The sequence below is a fragment of the Thamnophis sirtalis genome, unplaced genomic scaffold (assembly GCF_051295495.1).
Source record: "Thamnophis sirtalis isolate CommonGarterSnake01/CBP01778 unplaced genomic scaffold, rThaSir2_p1.2 scaffold_1, whole genome shotgun sequence".
Classification (NCBI taxonomy): domain Eukaryota; kingdom Metazoa; phylum Chordata; class Lepidosauria; order Squamata; family Natricidae; genus Thamnophis; species Thamnophis sirtalis.
In genome coordinates, this window is record NW_028261381.1 from 88,252,781 (window position 1) to 88,276,342 (window position 23,562).

The following is a 23,562-nucleotide window of genomic DNA, read 5'->3' on the forward strand; positions in this document are numbered from 1 at the left end:
CCTAGAGGATATATATCCTCCCAATTAATTTGTTCAGATTGAAAAAGCTACTTGGATAAGCAGTGAAGTGTTTCTAACCAACAAGAAGTCCAGTTCCCATGTCTGGAAACGATTCTACCTGGATGACTAAGAATCATCAACATATTCTTCCTAGGTAAGAATGCTCAACCATAAGAAACCGCTATTTTAAAAAAATATTTCTCTTTGGCTTTAAAAAAATAAAGAACAAAGAACATTCAAGGTTTTAAAAATTTGCTGTTTGGTAATTTAGTTTTTTTTAAATCTTAGAATGGAAAAGGTAATTTACTCATTACAATTGCACTCAAGATAATCAAGAAACGTTTGAGATCAACATTCCATCAGAAATATGGCAGAAACAAATACTACACAAACATACCTGTGCTAATTTTGTGGTTGCTTTGGAAATTTTCAGTGTTTTCTTATTATAAGCTTTCCCATTCATCTTGATTCTAGAAACTGCATTCACCCCCATTTTTGTTTTAGTATCTCGGGTTATTACTGTCATTTCAGGAAAACATTCCAAAGCAGCCTGAAAAAGAAGTTATAAAAGCAGATGATTAGCAATTAACAGAATTATAAAATATGCCTTATTAACATGGTAAGAATTTAAACTCAGATCTTTTAAAAAAAAAAAGTGATATGCAGGCTGAAAACAGTATGATTTTCACAACTGGCCAGTCTACATGCCAGACAGGCTTAGACAAAATACACACCCGCAAATGAAGCACATTTTTTGGTCAGAGTCAGATTACGCCAATCTTTTCACCTACTGAAGAGATTTTGGAGCCATTTAAAAATCAAGGAGCAGAACTTGAGGAGACATGGCACAGAAGGACTGAAGAAAAGCAGGGTTACCAATAAGTCAATATCTCTATTGAGACTAGGAGAAATCCAAGCAAATGAAGTTTAATACATGCTTTTGAAACTTATTTCTACTTATTTCAGTAGAATCACAGGGAGTTCTCGACTTACCACCACAATTGAGTCCAAAATTTCTATGGCTATGTGAGACGTTTATTAAGTGAATTTAGCCCCATTTTATTCCACAGTTGTTAAGTGTATCACGGCAGTTGTTAATTTAGTAACACAGTTGTTAAGTGAATCTGGCTTTTCCGTTGAGAAGATTGCAACAGGTTTTCATATGATCCTGGGACACTGTAACCATAATAAATATGAGTCAGTTGTCAAGCACCTGAATTTTGATCATATGACCATGGGGATGTTGCAATGGTCATGTGAAAAACAGTCACAAGTCATTTTTTTTCAGTGCTGTTGTAACTTCAAACAGTCACTAAACAAACTGTTGCAAGTCAAGGACTACTCATACATACCAGTCTAACCAGGAACCTGTTTTTCCCCTTTTCTTTTTCTGTGTGGTGCTTGTCAATCAAATCTTATTCTTTTATTTTCTCAGATTAGTTCAGAAGTGTGTGTAATCTCAGAAATTATATTAACGTTGCAGGCTATGCAAGAAGAAATAATACAGGTACTTCTGAACTTACAACAGTTCATTTAGTGACTGTTCAAAGTTACAACAGCACTGAAAAAGTGACTATGACTGTTTTTCACACTTATGCCCTTTGCAGCATCCCCATGGTGACATGATCAAAATTCAGACACTTGACAACTGACTTGTATTTATGATGATTGCAGTGTTCCAGGATCATGTGATCACCTTTTGCAACCTTCTGACAGCAAAGTCAATGGGGAAGCCAGATTCACTTAACAATTATGTTACCAGCTTAACAACTACAGTGATTCACTTAACAAGTGTGGCAAAAAAGGTCATAAAATGGAGCAAATTTTACTTGACAATTGTCTTGCTTAGCAAAATAAAATTTGGTCTCAATTGTGGCTGTAAGTCATAACTGTACTGTCTTCATACTGTTCTTGTAATTTACAATACAAATTGCATGTGTATGTGTGTCTATGTCTGTGTACCTTCTGAGATACTGGCTGAATTGCTCTATTTGTAAACAGAGCGGTGCCATCTTGTGGTCTTTCTTTTGAAATTATTTTTTTGAAATAGCTGTTTTGTAATTCCAGGCAGCTCTGGAATTTTTCCTTTCTAAATGTTTAAATAAAGTTTGATATTGTTTTTCCCTTGTGGTATCTCCCCACAAGGAAAGTAGAAATGAATACATTACTCATACACTTCAATGTTTTGTGGCCAAGAGACTGCCCTAATGAAATTATTTCATATTTTTTTTTGCATTTTTAATTGTCATGAAGGAAGCACTGGTTATAAAAACTCTCAAAACACCAATATTACAGAATGGTTGTTATATGAGATGCCACTTGGAAAATAGTAGGTGGCAGCAGGAACTACCAAACCACTACTCCAAAGCAAAAGGCAGGGACAGAGTGGAAGATCCAGGATTTCTGGAAGAGAAGGTTAATCTCTCTTATGGACCCATTGTCCATTATAAATATAGCATAAAAGCAAAGTAAAAACTAATATTCGCAAAAGAATTATGTTAGCCAGTTCCTGAAAAATTTCTGGAAGCAACTGTTTCAAATGCAATTGTAGATTTCTGTTCTACTTAGTGACCTATAAAAATGTTGCATCTATTTGAAAATATAGACTTTTTCAAAAGGAATAGCAAATTAGAAATATAGAATAAATAAAACTTTGATTTTGGGTTTTGCTAATTAGATAGCTTTATTGTTAAAGAAATGCCTAGTGCACATTATCATATAAAAGTAAAAAGTTGAGATTTTATGTTACTACCTTATTCTACTGCACCAAAAGGAGTCGGAACTCAATGCCTTTCTTTTTCTTTTCTCCTTTATCCTACACTTTTCTCTCTTCTCTTATTTTCCCATAACTAAGAGCCATGGCAATGCAGTGGTTAGAATGCAGCAGGCTAACTCTGCTAACTGCCAGTAGTTCGAGCCTGACAGACTCAAGGTTGAGTCTGCCTTCCATCCTTCCAAGGTCAGTAAAATGGGAATCTAGATTGTTGGGGCCAATACGCTGACTCTGTAAACTTTGTAGAAAGGGCTGTAAATCACTAAGAAGTGATATAAATAGTAAGTCTAAGTGCTATTGGTATTTTCATTTTTCTTTACACTTCTGTATTTTATATTTTGATAAACTAATAAAATGCTGGTAACCTGAAATATATATAGAACAAAGAAAAGAATAGAAAAAATAAAGAACCTAAATTTTTTAATAAGGCTTATTTGCTTTGCTCTACTAATTTTTAATTTCTATAAAAGAATTAATGAAAGTGGCAAACTATGAATGAAATATAATTATCAGTACCTTGAATGGTCGCTCTATATGTAATTTGGAAAGCAGCCTTTTTCTATTGTCATTCAGCATGCCATCAATTTTTCTCATATGAGGCAAAAGCAGCTCATCTAAAAAAGGAGACACAATAGATGCCTTTTAATGAATGTGTTATGTCTCGTGGCTATGATTATTCAAATAAGTTAAAATAATTAATAAATGCTGTTTATTTAATCAATATATTAGCAAACAATCATGAAAACAACTGTGGTTATGCCCCAAACACGTATTTCAGCCTAGAAATTTTTAAAAATGTAATGTTATTTTAATTCAAAATACAGTGTGATTTTTTTTTTTACAAAATTGGTTTTACTGCAACAGTGAAGATATGTTGCATCAATGGCATACTGTGTGATGCTGTCTGGGTCGGAGGTCAAGCAAATAGACTTCCAATGGATACTTATAAGACAGTAAGGCAGTTGCATACCCTGGCCAGGAAAATTGCACTGGCATGCTAATATAGTCACCAGAGATAAATTCAACTTGAAGATTTAGTTTTATTAATCTATAATCAACCTATTCACAAAATACCAAACCAGAATGAACAATTTAGTACAGGACAAGAAATACTATAAACCCAATAAAATATGTCATCTTTGTTATGTTGAACCTATTCCTTGGTGACCATCTAGAGATCTTATTAGCAACAATATGAAAAGTGGCTGTTTTGTTTCCGCTTCCCATCTGAAACCCATAATCCTGATACTTTCAGGTTAGCTAGGTTCTGACGACTGCTGCAGCTTCCTCGTCAAATAGCTGAGTTACCAACTAGTTTGTCCAAAATTCTCCTGGGACCTCAAATGTAAATGATTAACACAGAAAATGAAAGCAAAACCTCCCTAATAGATTATTGTCTAGGTACTTTATGAATAATGAACTCTGCCCTAAATCCCTAACAGTTACTTTCCTAAACCTTTAAACAGACCTGGACATTTTATAGCCTCCAGGGCCTTTGGCTGTCCCTGCCCAGCCCACGTGAGGGCGATCAGAAATTAGAAATCAAATGTAAATAAGTGCACACCGTGCCCACAATTCAACCCCATTGCTTTTATTTTGAAGGTGATTGCTATTTTGTTTCCAATTTATGTGTGTGTGTGTGCACATGTGTGCCTATGCTTCTTAACAGCCTTATTGTTTTGGCCATCCACAACAGTCCCTATTTCTCGTGTGACCCCTTAGGAAAATTAATTGACTACCCTTGCCTTAAAGGAGTAGCCAAACAAGTACTGTGAAGGAAATCTTAATAACAATAACCATTTGTCTATGAAACCATAATGAATCTAAAGTACAAGCCAAATATGGCACTGCTCAACAATATTTTTAGGAAACAGCTTGATACAGAACAAATAAGTTCTAATGATTTCATTTTATTAGCTATTCTTATGAGAAAATTTTAATATAAAACATATTTTTCCTATTCTCACCTGCTGAATAGGTCTATTAAAACCCTAGTTTCCTGACTTTTGTATGCATACTGCTCATGACTGAATGGAAATATATAAGCCTGAAAACTTTAATTTGTGTTAAGACTAACAGGAATTGAGTTGGATTAAGCTGACTAAGAGGGCTTTGTACAGAGAACTGAAATGGTAGTTCAATATTAACACAGATTCCTTCTTAAAGACGTTGTGTGCGCCCCCCCCCCCCCCCCGACCTACAGAATAGCCGCATCAACTGAGTAAAATGCACCTTTGAGTTAAAAATGGATTGACAGGATTGCGACAAGATCCTTCAGAATGGCCACAGGCATATCTCTTTAACTCAAAACACAAATTTTTCTGAGATTGTTGGCTATTGCTTGAGTCCAGGAAAAGAAGCAACTTCTTTAAAGAGGTGCCAAAGACGTGCTGTGATTCTGGATTCAAAGTGCTGCTCATTCCTAAGAGATTTTCAATATTTTAAATACTCTTTTTTTCTTCTGTTTTGGATTTTACATTTTTGTATTTCAAAGTAATGTTTCAACCATTGTTTATTTATCAGCAGACTTAGACTTCTGAGCATGATGAACTCAGAGTGAGTCCATTTCCAAACAACTGCGGATTGTTGGCTAGGACTTAAATTGTCATCTGTTGCCAGAGAAGCAATCTGTTCAGAAAGTACAGCAGAAGGGACAACCATGATAGGGAGAGCAGAAAGTAGTGGCCCTTCTCCCATCTCAAACAGTGGGGACCTTCTTAGCCTTCCTGCCACTATTATCTGGAGATGTGTTTTCCAACTATGGCAACTTCCTAATCTCTGTGTGTGGCTTTCATTACCCAGAATCTCTGCTAAACAAGATAACATTTAATAAACATTTATTAAACAATTAAAAACAAACAAGAGAATCAACAAACTGTACCATTACTCTTCTCCAATGCCTGCATAGTATCTGGATCCAAGGCAAGGCTGACAAGCAGTTCCATATAATTCCTAAATGTTTCCTTCATAGCTCTGGTGTTCAAAAAACGGGCAACAATAGGTGCTGGTGGTTCAGTGTCTAGAATATCAAATATATAAATATATTGTTCAATCGTGTTGTAATTTTTTCACTGGCTTGATTATTGCTTTAGTGACTCTGCAGAGGAGTTCATTCTTACTCTAATTATGACTGAGCTGTGACATTAATATTCACACTGATATTTTATACCATCGTGGCCACTGGTTATATATTTTGTTAATCCAATTATTTTATCTCACATTTTTATTATATTTTAGATTATATTGAAGACATTTTAATGTCTTAATTAGGAATTTGTGTGATTCTTTCAATGGTTTCCTGTGCAGAGATGTTGCTACAAATATTTACTAAATATTGAAAAGGACCAAAACTATGCCCAGACCTGCAATGAATATAGCCTTCAGACTCTGTACTGAATATGACATCAGAAGGCACATCCTGATACATCTAGAGCAGCAAGCATACAGGTGCTCCATGCTATTGGGCTGTTTGGAGAGTGTGCAGCTCTGTATTTTTGCAGTCACTGGGATTAACAAATGACTAGAGATGCTGGAGCTACTCACACTGGGAACATGCTAGGGAGCCCCCCCCCCCTTCTTCTATATGTAGAAAAAATGCACAAATGCCATATATAAATTAGGGTTCTTCATATTATATTAACATGTAAAATTAAAATAGAATATTAAAAATGTGCCTCCTTATACAATGTGACTAATAAATGTGACAATACAAGAATGGAAATGACACAAAATCCCAGATCTTTTACCATCCTCATCACTCTGCGGCTGAAGAGTAGAGGGTGATTCTTCTTTCCATGTTTTGCGTTTTTTTGGTGGTGGTTCAGCCTTTGTCTTTGGCTGTTTTGCTTTGGGTTTCACTGAAGTAACTTTTGTTGTAACCGTTTTTGGCACTGGGGGATCAGGAACTTTAGTGATGTTCATACTTGGCTTACAGTGAGCAATTCTATAAGTTGGAATAATTCAAAGAAACTGTTACAAACTTAGTGTTTATAAGTCAAAGTGATACAACTTAGCTGATTAGTTTTCTTCTTCAGTTAATTTTTTTTATAGATTTCCACACTTCATTCATTTGTAAATTAAAATAATTGTTTAAACATCTAATTAGAGGGTCTAGACCAGAGGTGGGTTCCTACTGGTTCGGTCCGGTTTGGTTGAAGCAAACCGGTTTGGTAGTGGCATTGTGGCCTGGGTCTCAGAACCGGCAGCGACCCAGGCTGGCCACACACCCCGGCCACCGCTGTCGCCATCATCTTTTTTCCTAGTTCTGCGCATGCGCAGAATAATTTCCCTTGAGCTATACATGTGCGCGCAGTAACACCTGCTGAAACCTACTCCTGCTCCAGACAATGTTAGGGTGCAAGCCTTAAATCTTCATGCCTATATTAACTAAAGAGTATCTCTAAACATAAATAGATTAAAATGTACTCTTAACAAGGAAAGTCTTTAGCTTAGAGTAAACAAAATTATTTAAACGAGAACAGAAAGAAATCCCTAAAAATATTGGTCTGTAGATTATTGTCTAGAAAAATATACATCTGAAAATGATATTGATTCAAGGACAGAATAGAATTGATTTGATCAAAATGATGATCCTCTTAAAAAGTATCATTCACAAACCTGATGCTGTTCTTACCTATGTTGGGACTATAGTTCTCAGAAAGTTTTTAAAAAGTATAGTCAATGGCTTCTGGGAATGTAGTTTCAACATCTCTTGAGGTTGTAAAAAAATGTTTAAGCCATGAGTTACGTTTGAGGATTGTTATGTTTACTTTCTTTGTGAGCAAATTGAGTAAAAACTTACTTTCGCATTTGATTAAACTTTTAATTCCTGAAACAGTATGAAACTGGTTGAGTGAAAACTGGAAACAAAAATTTCCAGCCCCTCAGGTTTATAGCTCTTTAACAGCTCTTCATAACCTAATTAAAGGTAGATTTCTTTCTGAAACTATTCTAGAGCATAAAATACCAACAATTATTTTAGATAGTAAATGTTCAAAATAATATCTATGGATCATGTGCCTTTAACAAATTTAAAGCTAGTAATATCCCCCTCCCCATTAAATATAATTAAAAGGCACATCAAGGATATGAAAAAATGGATAAAAATAAAATACCTTGCAGACTGTACAGGTGAATTTTTTGGCTTCTTGGAGCATACTCTGACATACTCTTTTCTGTTTGCATTTTCTATGAACTTCACATATACTCGTTTATACTTCAATTTTGCATCTCCAAAATATCCAAGATACTAAAAGGAAAAAGAGACATGTATTATGCTTGCCTTGTAAGTAGTTCATAATCTTGTAAGAAATTAAGAAAACAGAAAAAGTGGATGGATCTGGAATATAACCCCGAATTAATTTAAATCTTACTAATGATTAGCTGTGTTCCAAGTAGCTTGCATGTTCATTGGTGAGATAATGTCTATGAGATATATTTTGTGACTTCTTAAACACTTTGCTGAGAGTTTCTTTAGCCAGAAGATGCTTCTGTTGGAAGCACCAGAAAAGACTTTTCACTTGTGTAACTCCTGCACAAACAAGCCTCTTCTGGCTAATGGAACAACTGGAGGGAAAATGAAGCAATTCCGTCATTTGATTTTTAAAGTTTGGGGTGTAAAAGAGGGCATAAAGCACCATCTGAAATTCTTCATTAGCCAATGATTATAGCCCAGTGTAGTTAAGAGTTCTTGTTTTTATCATGTTAAAAAGTACTTCTTAGTGCTAACTTCCCCAGGTGTTTTGTTGTTACTTCAAAACAAAATAAATCCTACTCAATTGTAATGAAAACAGTTTAATTCATTAATTTGTTCCATTTATATCGCTAACTATCTCAAGCTCTGGGCAGACCATAAAAAAACCAGGCATTAAAAATTATCCCATAATACACATTTTTTTTTGTTAATCATGTCTGATTGTCAGACTCTATAGAACAAGTCCCTGCAGTTTTCCTGGCAAGGTCCCCCCCCCACTTTTCCCAGAAGTGGTTTGCCATTGTTCCTTCCTAGGAGTTATAGAGAGTGACTGGCCAAAGGTCACTCAATTGGCTTTATGTCTAAATCAGGACTGCAACTCATGGTTTCATAGTTCCGTTATCTATCTATCTATCTATCTATCTATCTATCTATCTATCTATCTATCTATCTATCTATCTCTATCTATCTATCTATCTATCTATCTATCTATCTATCTATCTATCTATCTATCTATCTATCTATCTATCTATCTATCTATCTATCTATCTATCTATCTATCTATCTATCTATCTATCTATCTGGTTGGTTGGTTGGTTGGTTGGTTGGTTGGTTGGTTGGTTGGTTGTTCTTTTTTAAAATCCTGTATTTATTACTTTATAAGTAACTCAAGGTGGTGCACATATGTAATACACCTTTCTCCTATTTTTTGAACAACAACAATCCTTGAAGTTGGTTGGGCTGAGAGAAGGTGGGTGGTGGAGAGGGGAAGAGGGAGAGAAGAGAGAAAGAAAAAGACACACATACACAGATTGCTCCAAGGTAGGCCAGCCTACTAATAAGGCAAGACTAGAATTCACTGTCTCTTGGTTTCCAGGCCAGCACTTTAACCATTATACTGGTATCACATACGGTATAACCATCTCACCAGTTAATATGGTTAAAGCTGAATGATTGTACTTACACTATTAGTCGCTGCAAATTCTCTTTGTCCATCTCGTACTTCAGGTACAAATTTTTGCAGCAAAGCCTTTTGAACTTTCCAGATGGCTGGAGGCTCCACTCCTCTTTTAAAAGCAGCCTACAAAATGAAAAGCACTTAATTCTGTTAACATTTTAAGTACTTGTATACATTCTAGACAATTTTTTTCTGGAGGCAAATATCAATGGTTCATCATTTTATTAAAAAATCTGTTTTAAATTAGAGCATATTATCCCACTAACCCATCAATATAGGGTGTCCAATGTTCATAGTACATAGTTTTCCACTTGAACTTTTTCCATTTCAAATTTCAATAAAGTGTATACATTTTAGCTATTACTTGTTCATTATATATATAGTTCAACTTGAAATTCTATCTTCTGTTGCTCAATTTCAAATGCTCTGTTGATCACTTAAATCTTTCTCTTAATTTTGCATATGGAAACTATTGACTGCACTTAATTGCTGTTTTGATTTCATCCTATATCCTCCATGTTTCTGTTGTAACAACTCTCAATAAGTTCAACATTTTTCTTTACCTACTGTTTGTTTCCTGCAAAATGCTCTTGTCCTGAGAATGTTAAAGGCTTTTTTGATGACAGTCTGGGTTTATGTTTGTTCCATATTCTCAATAGGGTATTAATAATTCTTAAATTCTACGTTAACTTTTAACTTTATTATGTCATTAAAAAAACATACAATCCAAACCTCAAATTGTGCCCTTCTGATTCTAAAATGCTCTTATTTCTCAGCAAAACCTATACTTTCATTCAGATTAAGTGGCAAATATAAAATATAATTTTAAATCAGGCAGTCCCAATCCTCCTTGTTCTTTTGCATATTAATTTATATTTAACTCTGCTTTTTTCCCCCTTTGCCACACACACCTATATTTTCTGCTACCTACTGTTTTGCATTCTAAAGTTCTTTTTGTTCTTCCAAGATTTTTTCCTATACATTGGGAATGCAGTAGCAATACAAAGCAATTCAACCCAAAGAACTAATTCAAACATTGACTAAAAACAGTTGCTGGCAATCTACTGCTGCAGAAGAGGTGTGGATTTATTCCTCTGATGCATAATAAATCTTTTAGGTACTCTATTAATGCAATACCATGACTGTTGACATCTCAATTTCAAGGATTTGGGATATCCAGAAAGAGGATACATATCTTTGCCAAGGAGTAACTATATTAAATCTATAATTGACAATTCTGTGAACTTCAGACTAAATTCATCTTTGTAGCACAAGCTCAAACTATCTAACTTAATGTTCCAACAGTTGAATTGCATAGCAAGGCAACTGGAACCAAACTTAAATATTCCTTGAAGTGTTATAATTTTTGTTTAAGAGAAAAAAGTTAGCTTTAATTTTAAACCTATCTGCCACTGATTTGCAAGAACATGACACCCCAGTTCATTATTCCACAAATCATGAAAATAATTAGCATAATTCTGATGGCAAAATTTTATGGTACTTTAATTTCAAGGTAATAATTTAAGAGCTGACCAGCTGATGCAATGAGGGGAATGAGTGAGCAGGATCTTTGGCTGTTATCCCTTTAAGAACCTGTGTAATAAGAGGAGGCCTGCTGTTTGTTGTGTTCGTGGAGTTTCTTTCTGTTGTAACTGTTGTTTGTTTAGATACTGCTTGTAGCATGTGTATGTATAGTATTCCTATTGTAGATAAAAACCACTATTTGCTACAAATAACTATTGGCTGTCTTGCTCCTGGATTAATACAAGGATAGACCTGCACATGTCTGACATTTAACAATAAATAAGATTAAAAAAATAAAAGGCAGATTATTCCAATTAAAAAGATGGTTTACCATTAGTGGTTCTATATCTTCAATCTTCACTACAAATTCATCACGTTCTCTGTATATGCCTTCGCCGTCACTGTCTCCATGGTCATCTTCAGTATATCCTTCTATTGCAACCAATACTTGAGGTTTTGCTAATGGCTCTGTAAGAACACTCTCCGTTTTAAATTGTGCTGCACAGGTTTTCACCTGAGGATCTGTCACCGTAACAGTCATTTGGGAAGCTTCCTTCTTTACGACAGTATTAGTGATGGCTTGAGAATATGTTTTGTCAATTTCTAAAGCACAAAATAAGCACTTCAAGAATTAGAATTCATTTTCATATTTATAGCACAAATAATTTAGTCTACAAATTACCACCAAGTGCAAGGTATTAGCTGTTCTGATTAACATTAGGCCCCAGAGTCATCTTGTAGGGGAGATAGGTGGCGTAAAAATTTAATAAATAATTTTGGCAGATTTATCAGATTCTAGGAATCCTATATATATTTCATAGATCTGCTTTCAATTAAAAAAAAAACCAGTAGGGGGCACAAGAAAAAAAAAGTTTTAAAATTAACCTCACCTTTCAAATAAAAGCAATGTATCCACATATATGATCTTGTCATGGAGAAATTGTATGTTGAAGGTATTTAAATGAAAAAAGCAAACAAACCCCATATACATTTCTAAAAGCATATATTATATATACTACAGGCAAATCTAAAATTATTTGTAGAGGGTTTTTTAAAAAAATCTTAATTTGGGCAAGTTATTGAGACAATTTTGAGTTTATAAAAATATTTTTAATGCAAATTCGATATAACATAACTATTAACTATTTCATTAAACAATATTTAAAAGCACTCTTAATCTTAAAAACTAAATTACTTTCAAAACATGTATGTAACTCATAGAAAAAGAGAGAGATTTATTGATTATTGGACCGGTTTAAGTATATCTTTATTTAAAGCTACATTTAAATTAAAACCATATATCTCATCACAAGCATAGTAAACTTTACCTGACTTTATCTTTGTATCAGATGATGATAAAGGAGAATATATGCTCTTTTGGTAATCTTTGTTGTTCCTCACATTATCGTTATCAAAAGAAAAATAAGGCAGGGCTTCTGACTTTATCTTAGGATCTTCATAATTGTTCTTAACTGAATTTTCAGCAAAGCTATCAAAAGATGAAGTCGCTGTTGGTACTCTAATAAGTGGGGTGACAGGTCTTCTTACACGATTAGGAACACGGATAGCAGGTGCTGAAAACTGCTGTCTGGGTCCAGATTTTAAGAAATCTAAAAAAGATGCAATAAATCCTGTTCTCACTTCTGGCTGCTTTTCTTCCACCTCTTTAATTTTCTGCCTCATTTTTTCTTGATGTTGGTAAGTTTCATGACAGTTTTCAGGAACAGGAGAGTTGGCATCAATGCCTCTTGAATTCTGACGTTTGCACTGCCCGCTTCGTTTCAATAGCTTCTGATTTGTATCAACTTCATTGACATTTTTAATTTGATTCTGTCCTCTGTCCTTTTGCTTTTGAGGGTCCTCTTCTGAAAAAAGTTGGCTCTTGTCTTCAGTATTATTACCATTTTCATTTCTTGGATGCTGCATAGGTATTTGTTGCAGTGGAACATCAGCATTGTCACTTGCCATGCTATAATCTGTTTTTGACACTGTAATCTCTTCATTTAGAGTCCTACTTGAAATAAGGTCTATATCTTTAATGTTTAATGGTCCATCCATATGAACATTGTTTTTAGCTTCAGATTCACTCCTGGTGCTGGACTGTTGCTTAACTTGACTAGAAACCTGTTCCTGCCTTCTTTCAATTTCAACTGTTGTAATTCTAGTGGGAACACCTTGGGCAGAAATCTCAATGTGTTGTTGGTCAAGGTTCCTATCTTTTGTCTGATCTGCAGGCACTGCTGTTAAATTTAGGGTAACATGGCCTCCATTTAAAGAAATATTATTAAGTGGCTTTCCAGGAAGTGCAGGGGATGAGTTGAAGCTAGGAGTCAGGTGTCTGACATCTATTGTATGAAATTGAGATTTAGGAATATCTCCATTTTCAACTGATTGAATTTCTTCCTCATTGGCAGTTGATTTTGCAAATTCAGATGGTGTTACTCCACAAGCTGCAGCTGTGGCTGCTAAGATATCATCTACATTAGACAATATATTCCTTTCATCATTGAGAAGTACAGATTCTGGAAAACATACAGAACTAAGGGGAACAAATTGATTCTTAGATTCATGATTTGGCTGTCCAAAATGATCTTTGGGTGTCATATGATGCTGTAATGGCTTTGATGGTTCAGAAAGGTTAACTTTCAAAACTTCAGCGTGTTGTGAATGAAGCTGCTCCTGAGAATGCCTTCCATTACCTTGAATCATATGACCATCCACTTGTAGATACTGCTGAGAATTCATAATGTGCTGCACTTGTGGAGCACTTTTTGTGTATCCTAAACCAGATTGCAATATTGACTGCTGAAGCATTTGTAAATCACAGGGGGATTCTAGAAGTACCTGTGAAGTAGGCAGGCTTAGCTGATGGCTGTGTCGTATGGGCTGAGTATGAAGCTGAGATGGTGAACTAACAGCATGAATCTGTTGCTCTGAAACTTTAACTTCATGTACCTTGTGCATAAGAGACTCTTGCTGGTTAAGTTCTTTACTGTCTGCATTTACTTGTGCTGTTGACAGTAAACTACCTGCTTTTTTAATATCATGATTCCCTGTATTGGTAATATGGCTGATTTGTGTTACAGAATTAACCATGATTTCCTCTTTTTTTGACCCTTGAAAAGTAAGCCCAACAATTTGATCTTCAAGACGAGAGTTACTTCTGATTACACTTTGAGAGTAGCGATTATCTGCTTTGGAAACTTTATAAGTTGTATCCTGAGCATTAATCTCACCGTCAGTAAGTCTCTGAGGAGAGGAATCAAGAGATGCTTGCTGTTGCAGTGCCTGAAAATTATGCATTGGAAACTGATCATCTTGTTTAGATGTTTGATACAAATTAGGATCAGATTTCCTTTTAATGTATGACTTTGTATCTGAGGAAGATCTATTGTTCTGCAATGCTGGTGAATTAGGTGTTACTTCAAAAGGAGTTGACTGTACAACTGGCAAAAAATTTTGAGATTGTGAAGAGGACGATTCTTGTACCTGAGAATGCAATGAAATATAGTTCTGAGGAGGACTTGTAGTTGATAAGTTTTGAATATGAGAAGAAAATGTTTCTGAAGGACTAACAACTGACAAGACCTGTGACTGAGATGAATAGCTAATCTGTGGCTGGCTAATTGTTGACATACCCTGAGAATGACTAGAAGAATAATTTTCAGACTGGCTGCTAGAAGAAAGATCCCTTGTTTGCCCAGAGAAGGTATTTGAAACTGAGGTTAATACCTGTTGATCAGAAGTGTATGGTAGTGCCTGGCTTTCGGACGTAGTAACTTCTGATTGCCCAGCAAAAGAAAGTGTTTTGTATAGTGATGGCAATTTCTCAGTCTTGATGGCTGAGAATACTTGCGCATGACTAACAGGTGGCACATTCTGTGACTGTGTTGAAATATAATTTTGTGACTGACTTACTGAGAGGAGACTTGGGAGCTGTGCTGTAGAATAGATTTGTGCTTGACCAGATATTACAGAGTTCTGGTTGTGTGCAATTTTGGAATAGCTTTGTGTCTGTACAGAAGGGGCTGCACTTTGTGGTTTAGGTGTCTTTGTTGACCTTGTTGGTTGCTTTGTAGAACACTGTTTTGCCTTTGTAGTGGAAACAGATTGGAAACCTGGTGATGGAACTGCTGATGCATACGACTGTGAAAGTTCCACTGAAACCTGAGAGGTTTTCTGCTGTGGGCCACTACTGCTCACCTGAGTAGCATCGCCAGCTGGGCTACAAGTTGATGGGCGGGGTGCATCCTGAAAATCAGATTCATCTGTACTTGGTAAATAGTTCTGTAGGGAATGCTGTGAACTAGTCAGTTGTGCCTGAACAGACTGTGTGTTTGAAGGCCGCTGATGGTGTTTAATTACACTACATTCACGCTGCAGTGCTCTTTCAATGGAGGCAGTAGAACCAGTAAACAGAGTTGAGTTATACACCTGTGGAGTCTGCTGAGGTCCTCCACCAAGTGACGAAGGCAATAGACTGAACTGTGGCTGTAGGAGATGTGGTGCAGACTCTTGAGCAGAACGGTATGTTGAAGATTGTGGTGGTATGCTGGTACTTAAAACGTAACTGCCCAGACGGTCAAAAGTCAGTGCAGGGGGAACTGTGCCTTGGGGTGTCTTGATCTGCAATAAGGGGTCATGAGCAGTTAGAAGCCCATTTGAGGTTGGACTAAAAGTTGTATCCTGAAGTGTTAAAGAAGGAGTAGTAACAAAGTTTCTACTGCTAAAAGCATTGGGATGTTGATAAACTGAGGTTGATGGAAAGGTTCCAGATGTTGGCAGGGCTCCAGTAACAAAAAGCTCAGATGATGGATGCATGCCTGCTTTAAAAAACACACACAAAATGAGATGTAATCAGTCATTAATGAAAAGGAAATATAAAAGTGGCACTAATCATTTATTTTAGATTTGAATTTAATCACAAAACATATTCAATCTCAGTATTTGAAATCCACTCAAAGACGGTGCTAAGTTCTCTCTAGATTTTGAATTTACATGAGATTTAGCAGGCAATACTTATCCCATGCTAAGAAGACTGGTGGAGAGAGGATGAAGCATTTTGTCCTCTTTTTATATTTAACTTACGAATGCAGAGAGATGTATTAGACAACCATGATTAAAAATTTCTACAGTCCAGAAACTCAACTGACTTCATAAATTCTAACCTCACCTTCAGAAACAGGATAATAACAATACTTTCAGAAACTTGGTAACTTGCTTCACTGCAAACATAAAAAAATCATATATACTCATGACGTGGTCACCTCCCAAATTGAATACTGTAACTTGTCGTACATGGGGCTGCCCTTGATGAGTATCTGGAAGCTGAGCTGATGCAAAATGATGTGACATAGGCAGTTATATACTCCTGGAAGGACTCACATTATACCTCTGGTCCTTGAATTGCACTAGTTCCCAGTCTGGTTCGTCAACGTCAAGGTGTTGGATTTGACCTTTAAAGCCCTACAGTAACAGGTTATCTGAGGAACTGCCTTTCCCCAAATACATCTACATGTCTCATAAGGTCTGGCAGGAATTGCATATTGCAGGCCCCATTTATGAGGAAGTTCCAGCTGATGGATGCCATGGCACTCACCCCCTGGAACATCATCCCTCCCAAACTCTTGTGATCTCCTGGAAAACCCTTAACACTTGGTTTCATCAGTATTCCCTAGTAATAGGAAGCCTGAGAATTATCTGAGATTTGAGAATTATCTGTATTATATATAATAGCTTCCTTCTTATGATCTTACTTTTATTTAGGTTCATTGTTTTAACTGCTAGTTTTATTATACTGTCCAAAATAGTTCGAGAGAGTGAGCCACATAAATCTGACAAATAAATAATAAATAAAACCTTCTTACTAGAGAACACAGAAATCAAGTCCTGCATGTTTGTTTGTTCCGATGTTTAATACCTAAGCCTTTTCTTCAATGCATCATTCTTTTCCCAACCTGGAGCTAGGAAGGCATCTGATCATTGTTGACATTATTATTCACACCAGCCTTAGTTGCACTGATTTCTATCTTGACAGTTTCAGCTATTAAAGGTTACTTTATAAGATACAGGAATCTTTCCCATCCCATTGAAAACTATCTTTTTTGCTTCACATTTTGTATTCACAAGTAGAACTATGCTAAATATATTCCTGCAGTAGAATGCATTGACAGTTTTGCAATTTCTTCATCTGTTTCCACTATCACAATCAAACATTTTCTTAGCTGTCTTCTCTCTAGAGTAATCCTCCAAGCTACATAGATCATATTTCTATGTAGATAATAAGGCTAAAGATAGAAATACACAATGATCCCCAATCCAGTGAAGTAGAAGTCTTCCCTGCACAGTAGAAGCTTCCTATTTAGAGATGAATGGCTCTAGATTTAAGCCAATGTTATATAACTTTTACACAAAGATATATTGATATGATTACCAAAATATTAGGAAAATGTCACCTGGTTGCCATGTAGGCGCCCTAAATTGTGGTAAAAGAGTTGTTCCTGAAGAAACAGTCTGAGTATTGCGAGATTCGATTGCAGAGAGAAAATTCATAACCGATGCTTCTTTAGTGTTGCTATTGCTACTGTGCGTAGAATTATCAAAAATTCCAGGAAGACCTATAAGAAAAAGTACACCACATATGAGCTTTATACTAGATATACTTCAGCAATTAAACATCTAATCAAAACATCTAATCAAAACATTCAATCACAAACATTGTAATTGAGTTTTGGTAATGGCCAAAAAGCTCTCTTACAATGTTCTGACAATTTACTTAATTAACAATACAAGTTACTGAAAGTAATATAGAGAGGAAATATAAAACAATACTACGAAGTACCTACAGAAACCTTCATTTATGTTGTATTTAGCGCACTATTAACTGAAGGATGAAGGAAGGAATAGGCAATTTTCACCAATTCCACTCTTCTATAAATCCCTATGCTTAGAGCTCCAGGAAACAAAGTGCCGTCAGAGAAATTTATCCCTCCCAAACTTTTTAGCAGGTATAACAGGTATATCAACATATATCTTGAACAATTGTCCTGAAATGTATTCTATCATTTGTCAGCTCTCAACTATTTTAAAAGAAAGGCATCTATTTCATAAATTATTATTACCAGAAGGATGGGGTGTGGTAGTGTACACAGGAAGCTGCTGAGAGGCTGCATATGTTTGTCTAAGAAGATCCGCTTCAGAGTGTGATGAATGTCCTCCTCCATAGTTTAAACTTCAAAAGGCAATTAAAAAGGAAGACAACACACATGTAGATGAAAATATGACAATTAACCAAAACATAGTAAGAGAGATTAATATTACAAGTTCATACTTCAATGGTTGAGCAGTGACTGATCCTCAAGAGTACAGAATATTGTAATTTAGGATTTGTTTGCCCAAATACATGTAATGTAATTTAAATACAAGTAATGTAATTTAGTTAGCATGTTTAAAATAGTGAATGACTGCCTTTTCTATATTTCAGAATAATTTGTAAGATATTATTTAGTATTCTTCTCCCTGCATTGCTAAATGAATATCCGTTTTAATAGTACTACACACACACACACACACACACACACACACACACCCCTTCAATTTCTAAAATGTTATGCATACAAGATCTATAAGACATTCATAAGCAAATTTCTTTTTGAAACCAGAAATAGGCTTCTGACAAGGTAGCTTTAGAAAGCATTCCTAGATCTGAAAAATGTGAGTAAAAGGACCCATGGCCTTCAAGCAAGAGGAAGGATTTTTTTCTTGGTAATACTTCAAATTGGAAAGACACTCAAGACTCTAGAAGCAAAATACAGAGCAAGCCTTTAGATCTCTAAGCAGAAGAATGAAAGGGGAGATATTTTCGATCCTTGTGGGTTTTCCAAGTATCTCAAAAGCAGATTCAATCCAAAAAGCCCCTTTCATGAGTTTAAAGGAGAAGACTATGTCAAGTACCTCCAATGTTCAATGCAACTGTGAAATATTCCATGTTTTCTCCAAGATTTGTCAAGATATACCAAACTTTGGATGGAAACGTGGACAAAGCCTCATTTATCACAAAGAGTAAAATCATTCTACATATGATAAGCTATTTATCTATGTGAGTGTGTAAATTATTTCAATGTATATTATGAAGCCAATTTCTCTTCTTAGGGACATGACCAGGGTGGGTTTCTGTCAGCATTACTGCTGGTTTGGTGCACACATGATTTTGCATGCGCGTTCTCTCTTCACTAATGCACGTGCGCAGTTGCTTCTAAATAGGTCTGTGCATATGCATAACCATTTAAAAAGGTCAAAAAAAGATGTTGTGACGACCAGAGAACCGGGGGCCTGGTGAGCATGCTGTCCCTACCTGTTTGGTGACCCAGTCGCCATTTCCACTACCGGTTCTATTGAACCAGTGCGAACTGGTAGAAACCCACCTCTGGACATGACCTTCTATAATAAATCAATCACAAAAATGAGATATAACTGCACAAATATAAAAGAAATTCCCCTTATGAGGCTTATGTACATGAAACCACAGCAAGGTGGTGCCCTTTTTACCTTATTATGTATACAGTTTTGAAAACATTATTTCAAAAGTCATAGTGATTAGATTGGCTGTACGGTTTCCCAAATAGACAGAACACTTGTTTCAAATCCCCAAAGTGATCTTTAGTTCTCCAAACAATTAAAAAAGTAAAATTTAATGACAAATATAAAAAACAATATTCCACACATTATTATTTAGGAACAATCCTAATTAAGAAAAACTTAAAAGTAAATATCATTCAAATCTAAATTGTCATTGTTATATAACTATAATTTCCATATTGAATGTGGGTTTTTGCCTACTAATGCACCAGAAGCATGACTGTCATATGAAAGAAAATGGGCTGCCATAACATGAGTAAGTTTGCATTTAACAATACTACTGATACTACTAAGTTTCACGGCACAGATGTATTCTCTTCAATTATGGCAAAATACCAATGCCCCAAATTTTGTTAAATACTGCCAATTAGTTGGCATACTAGCATGCATCCCTACTGCAATAGTTGTACATCAAAATTATATTTCAGCAAAAAAATTTCTAACAAGTCTTGCATATAGGGCCGGGATGGAGAACCTATGGCAAGGGTGCCACAGGTGGCACACAGAGGCATTTGTCAGGGCACACAAGGCCTTTTCAGTTCAGCCTTTTTAAAAGCCATTTTCCACCCTCTCCAGGCTCCAGAGGCTTTATAGGAGCCTGGGGAGGACAAAAAGAGCCCCCCCCAGAAAAAAAGTTGTGTTTTGCCCTCCAGGGAAGGTCCTGAAGGTCCCTGAAGCCTCTGGAGGGCCTCCGGGGGGGGGCAGGGGAGGCTGTTTTCACCCTCCCCAGGCTCCTATAAAGTCTCTGGAGCCTGGGGAGGGCGAAAAAAGCATGCAAAAATGGGGGGGGGAGTGCCTCTCATGCGCATATGAGCACTGGGAGGGTCATGTGTTGCATTATGGGTGTGGCATGCCTGTGCACGACCCCCTTGCACTCCCCCTATTATGGCACGTGAGCCAAAAAAGATTTGCCGTCGCTGATATAGGGCAGTGTTTTTCAACCTTTTTTGTGCAAAGGCATACTTTTTTCATGAAAAAAATCACGAGGCACACCACCATTAGAAAATGTTAAAAAAAATTAACTCTGTGCCTATATTGACTATATATAAAGTAATTTTCCCACGGCACACCTTACACTATGTCACGGCACACTAGTGTGCCGCGTCACAGTGGTTGAAAAACACTGATATAGGGTATATATGATTAAGCCAGAAACGTATAATTTAAATTAGGCTATATTAGCTGGCACACAATCATCACTCCCTATATTTCATGTTTTCTTTGTGCAACTATATAAACTAAACAAAAAGTTACTTCTTGAGGCATACAAATCTAAATTTACAGATCAGCGTGTCCATATAATTTAAGTTTTCATTTAATGTTAGCTTGCCTATATAAATTTAGCACACAGCTTTTTGTACTCAATAGAAAAAGAAGGTAAATAAGTGAAAAAGAAAGAAGGACAGATATAGGAGGTGGAAAGAGGGCTAAATCAACAAATATTATATATATAGCTAATCCTTAGAATGAATTGAGTTTGATAATGGATGCTAAGAAAAAACAAACAAGATTTTGGATATGCTCAAAATAAAAGGAAGAGGCAAAAATAACTATATCAACTGATTGGGTACAAAGAAAACCCAGTACTACCCTTATTTTAGCTCAGATTTTTCTGAGAAGATGACTAAATATTTCACCTCGCAGTTATGAAATCAGAATAAAGCAGCAGGATACAAGTCCAAGACTGTTATGTTTATTTACTTTGAATGGATTTAGAACTTCTGGATCAAATGAACTGCATTCCAGAAGTGCAAAGTAACCAAATGTTTATATTTTATTTCTGAGAATCCCTGGGAGCAAATATCCCTATCTTCAAATAAGGACAAAAGAGGAACAAGAGAAGTACAAACCTGGCACTCTGACACTGATATAAAAGATATAAAAATTATTCAACTAACAATAATGCCATAATTGTTCAAGAACAGGTATTATCAAATTATGTTTGTCTTAACGTATTTTAAACAGCAATTTACTTAGCAGTTTGTAGGAATGATATAATCACGAAATATGTTGATTTCAGCAAATATTTGTTCAATTATCCCATGGCATTCTGATCCCCATTAAATGTTGATTGGATGATATGCCATACAACAGTTCGACTAAAAACTGTACTAAAAATCTAGTCCTCAAACATTCCTGATCAAACTCAAATAAGGTACCAACTGCGGTGAGCATTCTTCAACTTTATAATTAATATAATTTGGGAGCAGGATTGTACCACGACATTGTCCATCAGGAGGAGTACATGGTGATTGGCAATCAAGTCCTGAAAATGAAGGGGGGGGCAGACAAGCTGCCTTCAGCTCCAGCCAATTTATATTGTGGGGCAGGTCTGAGATCATCCAATGGCCCTGCGCCAATTTGGAGTCCATCAGGGCCCCCCAGCCGTAGAGGCTTGCATCTGTTGTGATCGTGGTATCATCCGGCTCCCAAATGTTGGATCCGCAATGTAGGGCCATAGATAACCACCACCGTAGAGACCAGCGGAGGCCCGATATTAGAGTGACTGTCTGCAGCGAGTTGCTCATGCACTGGTGTTGATAGGTGATGAGTGTCCATTGGAGTGTCCGAGAATGAAGTCGGGCCCAGGGCTCTATCCCTATGCATGACACCATCTTGCCCAGCAGGCGGGCCAGGGTCAGATTGGAAACTCACTGACTTGCGCGGACGTGATGTGCTAAAGTTTGAAGATTTGTGAGAAGTTCTGAAGAAAGTCGAACAAGTCCCGCTACAGAGTCTATTACTGTACCTAGATGAAGGATTCTCGTCCTGGGTGACTCCAAATTGGAGTCATTTCCCTCTGCGGAAGACCCCCCACGAAAGGGCCGCTTGGACTGACCTTGGTACCTACCCCTATCCTGATAAAAGGGACAGTGACACTGCTTGTCGTATCTATGAGAAGCGTATCGCTGTTGGCGATAGTTTGGGTCAGGTGGCCAGTAAGAAGAAGGTCTCCGGTAAGGAGCTGGATGGGACTCTGGCTTCTTGGTGTTAGAGGGGAGGACCTTCTTCTTGTCCTTGTTCTCCACGGGAATCGGGTCAAGCGATTCCACAAAGAGATTGGGGCTGGTGAAAGGAACCACTGCCAAATTCCACTTGGACTTGTTGTCCATTTGCCAATTGCGAAGTCACAAGAGATGCCTGGATGTTACCGAAGTGGACAACACCCTGGATGCAAACTTGATAAAATCTAGAGTGGCATCCGCAGAAAGCTGCGTGCCTGAGATAATTTTGGTGAGGTCTTGGTGAAGATGCTCATCTTGGATCGGAATGTGGTCCTGTAATTGGTGAAGCCACATAACGGCGGTTCGATTTAATGTCCCAGGCAAAGCGTTGACATTCTTACGACGCGTAAGTGCCGCATGTTTGTCCTCAGGCTTTAGTTTGTTGGCCACATCCCCTGAGACTATGGTAGATGCATTAGCGAGAAGAGCAATAGGAGCATCTACCGTTGACAATTGTAGGGTCTGGGAGAAGGCCTGCTCCATGTTGTAGAAGCAGCGATCATTGCTCCCAGGATTAGGCAAAGAGGAAGGCTGAGTCCACTGGCTTTTGACCACTTCTAAAAATAGAGGAGGGGCTGGGACTTCCTCCTTATCCGTATTGGGATTTATAAACATAGCCAGATTGGGATTCCTGTGTTGGGACACTGGGGGAGCCCCTGTACCAATCTTAGTAGTCTTTTTTGCCTTATGTAGAAGAGGTTTGAATGCCAGGGGCGGAAAAAGCTGGGGGATCAGGAGGGATGGTATCCTCATCCTCAGAGAACCCCAGGTCCGGATGGGCACCCTCCCCTAGTACTGAGCCCTTGCTAACCACCGATGGAGAAGAGGGCCTGGGTAGATCCTGTCCCTGAGAAGAAGATGGAGATCTGGGGTGCCTGGAGACAGAATGAGGCCTTGCTACCCCGTGAAGAGCGTTACCATTGGAAAAGGCTTGAGGCAATGCCCTTAGTGATTGAGGAGGAAATGAGCCTCC

The 23,562-nt window shown here is 36.9% G+C and overlaps 1 protein-coding gene across 2 annotated transcripts in view; it reads right to left on the minus strand.

The window, feature by feature from the left end:
* Positions 1 to 23,562, minus strand: part of QSER1 (glutamine and serine rich 1) — a 39,347-nt gene that overhangs the window by 5,753 nt on the left and 10,032 nt on the right. The window contains exons 2-11 of one of the 2 annotated variants that reach the window (XM_087718521.1): positions 18,069 to 18,178; positions 17,403 to 17,564; positions 12,276 to 15,773; positions 11,279 to 11,550; positions 9,430 to 9,546; positions 7,888 to 8,021; positions 6,520 to 6,716; positions 5,655 to 5,792; positions 3,290 to 3,387; positions 398 to 550 (exon numbers count right to left, since the gene is read on the minus strand). In XM_087718521.1, coding sequence (XP_087574647.1) covers positions 398 to 550; positions 3,290 to 3,387; positions 5,655 to 5,792; positions 6,520 to 6,716; positions 7,888 to 8,021; positions 9,430 to 9,546; positions 11,279 to 11,550; positions 12,276 to 15,773; positions 17,403 to 17,564; positions 18,069 to 18,178 — 4,879 coding nt within the window. The remainder of the gene's footprint in view (positions 1 to 397; positions 551 to 3,289; positions 3,388 to 5,654; positions 5,793 to 6,519; positions 6,717 to 7,887; positions 8,022 to 9,429; positions 9,547 to 11,278; positions 11,551 to 12,275; positions 15,774 to 17,402; positions 17,565 to 18,068; positions 18,179 to 23,562) is intronic. The other variant, XM_087718526.1, reaches the window with a different exon arrangement.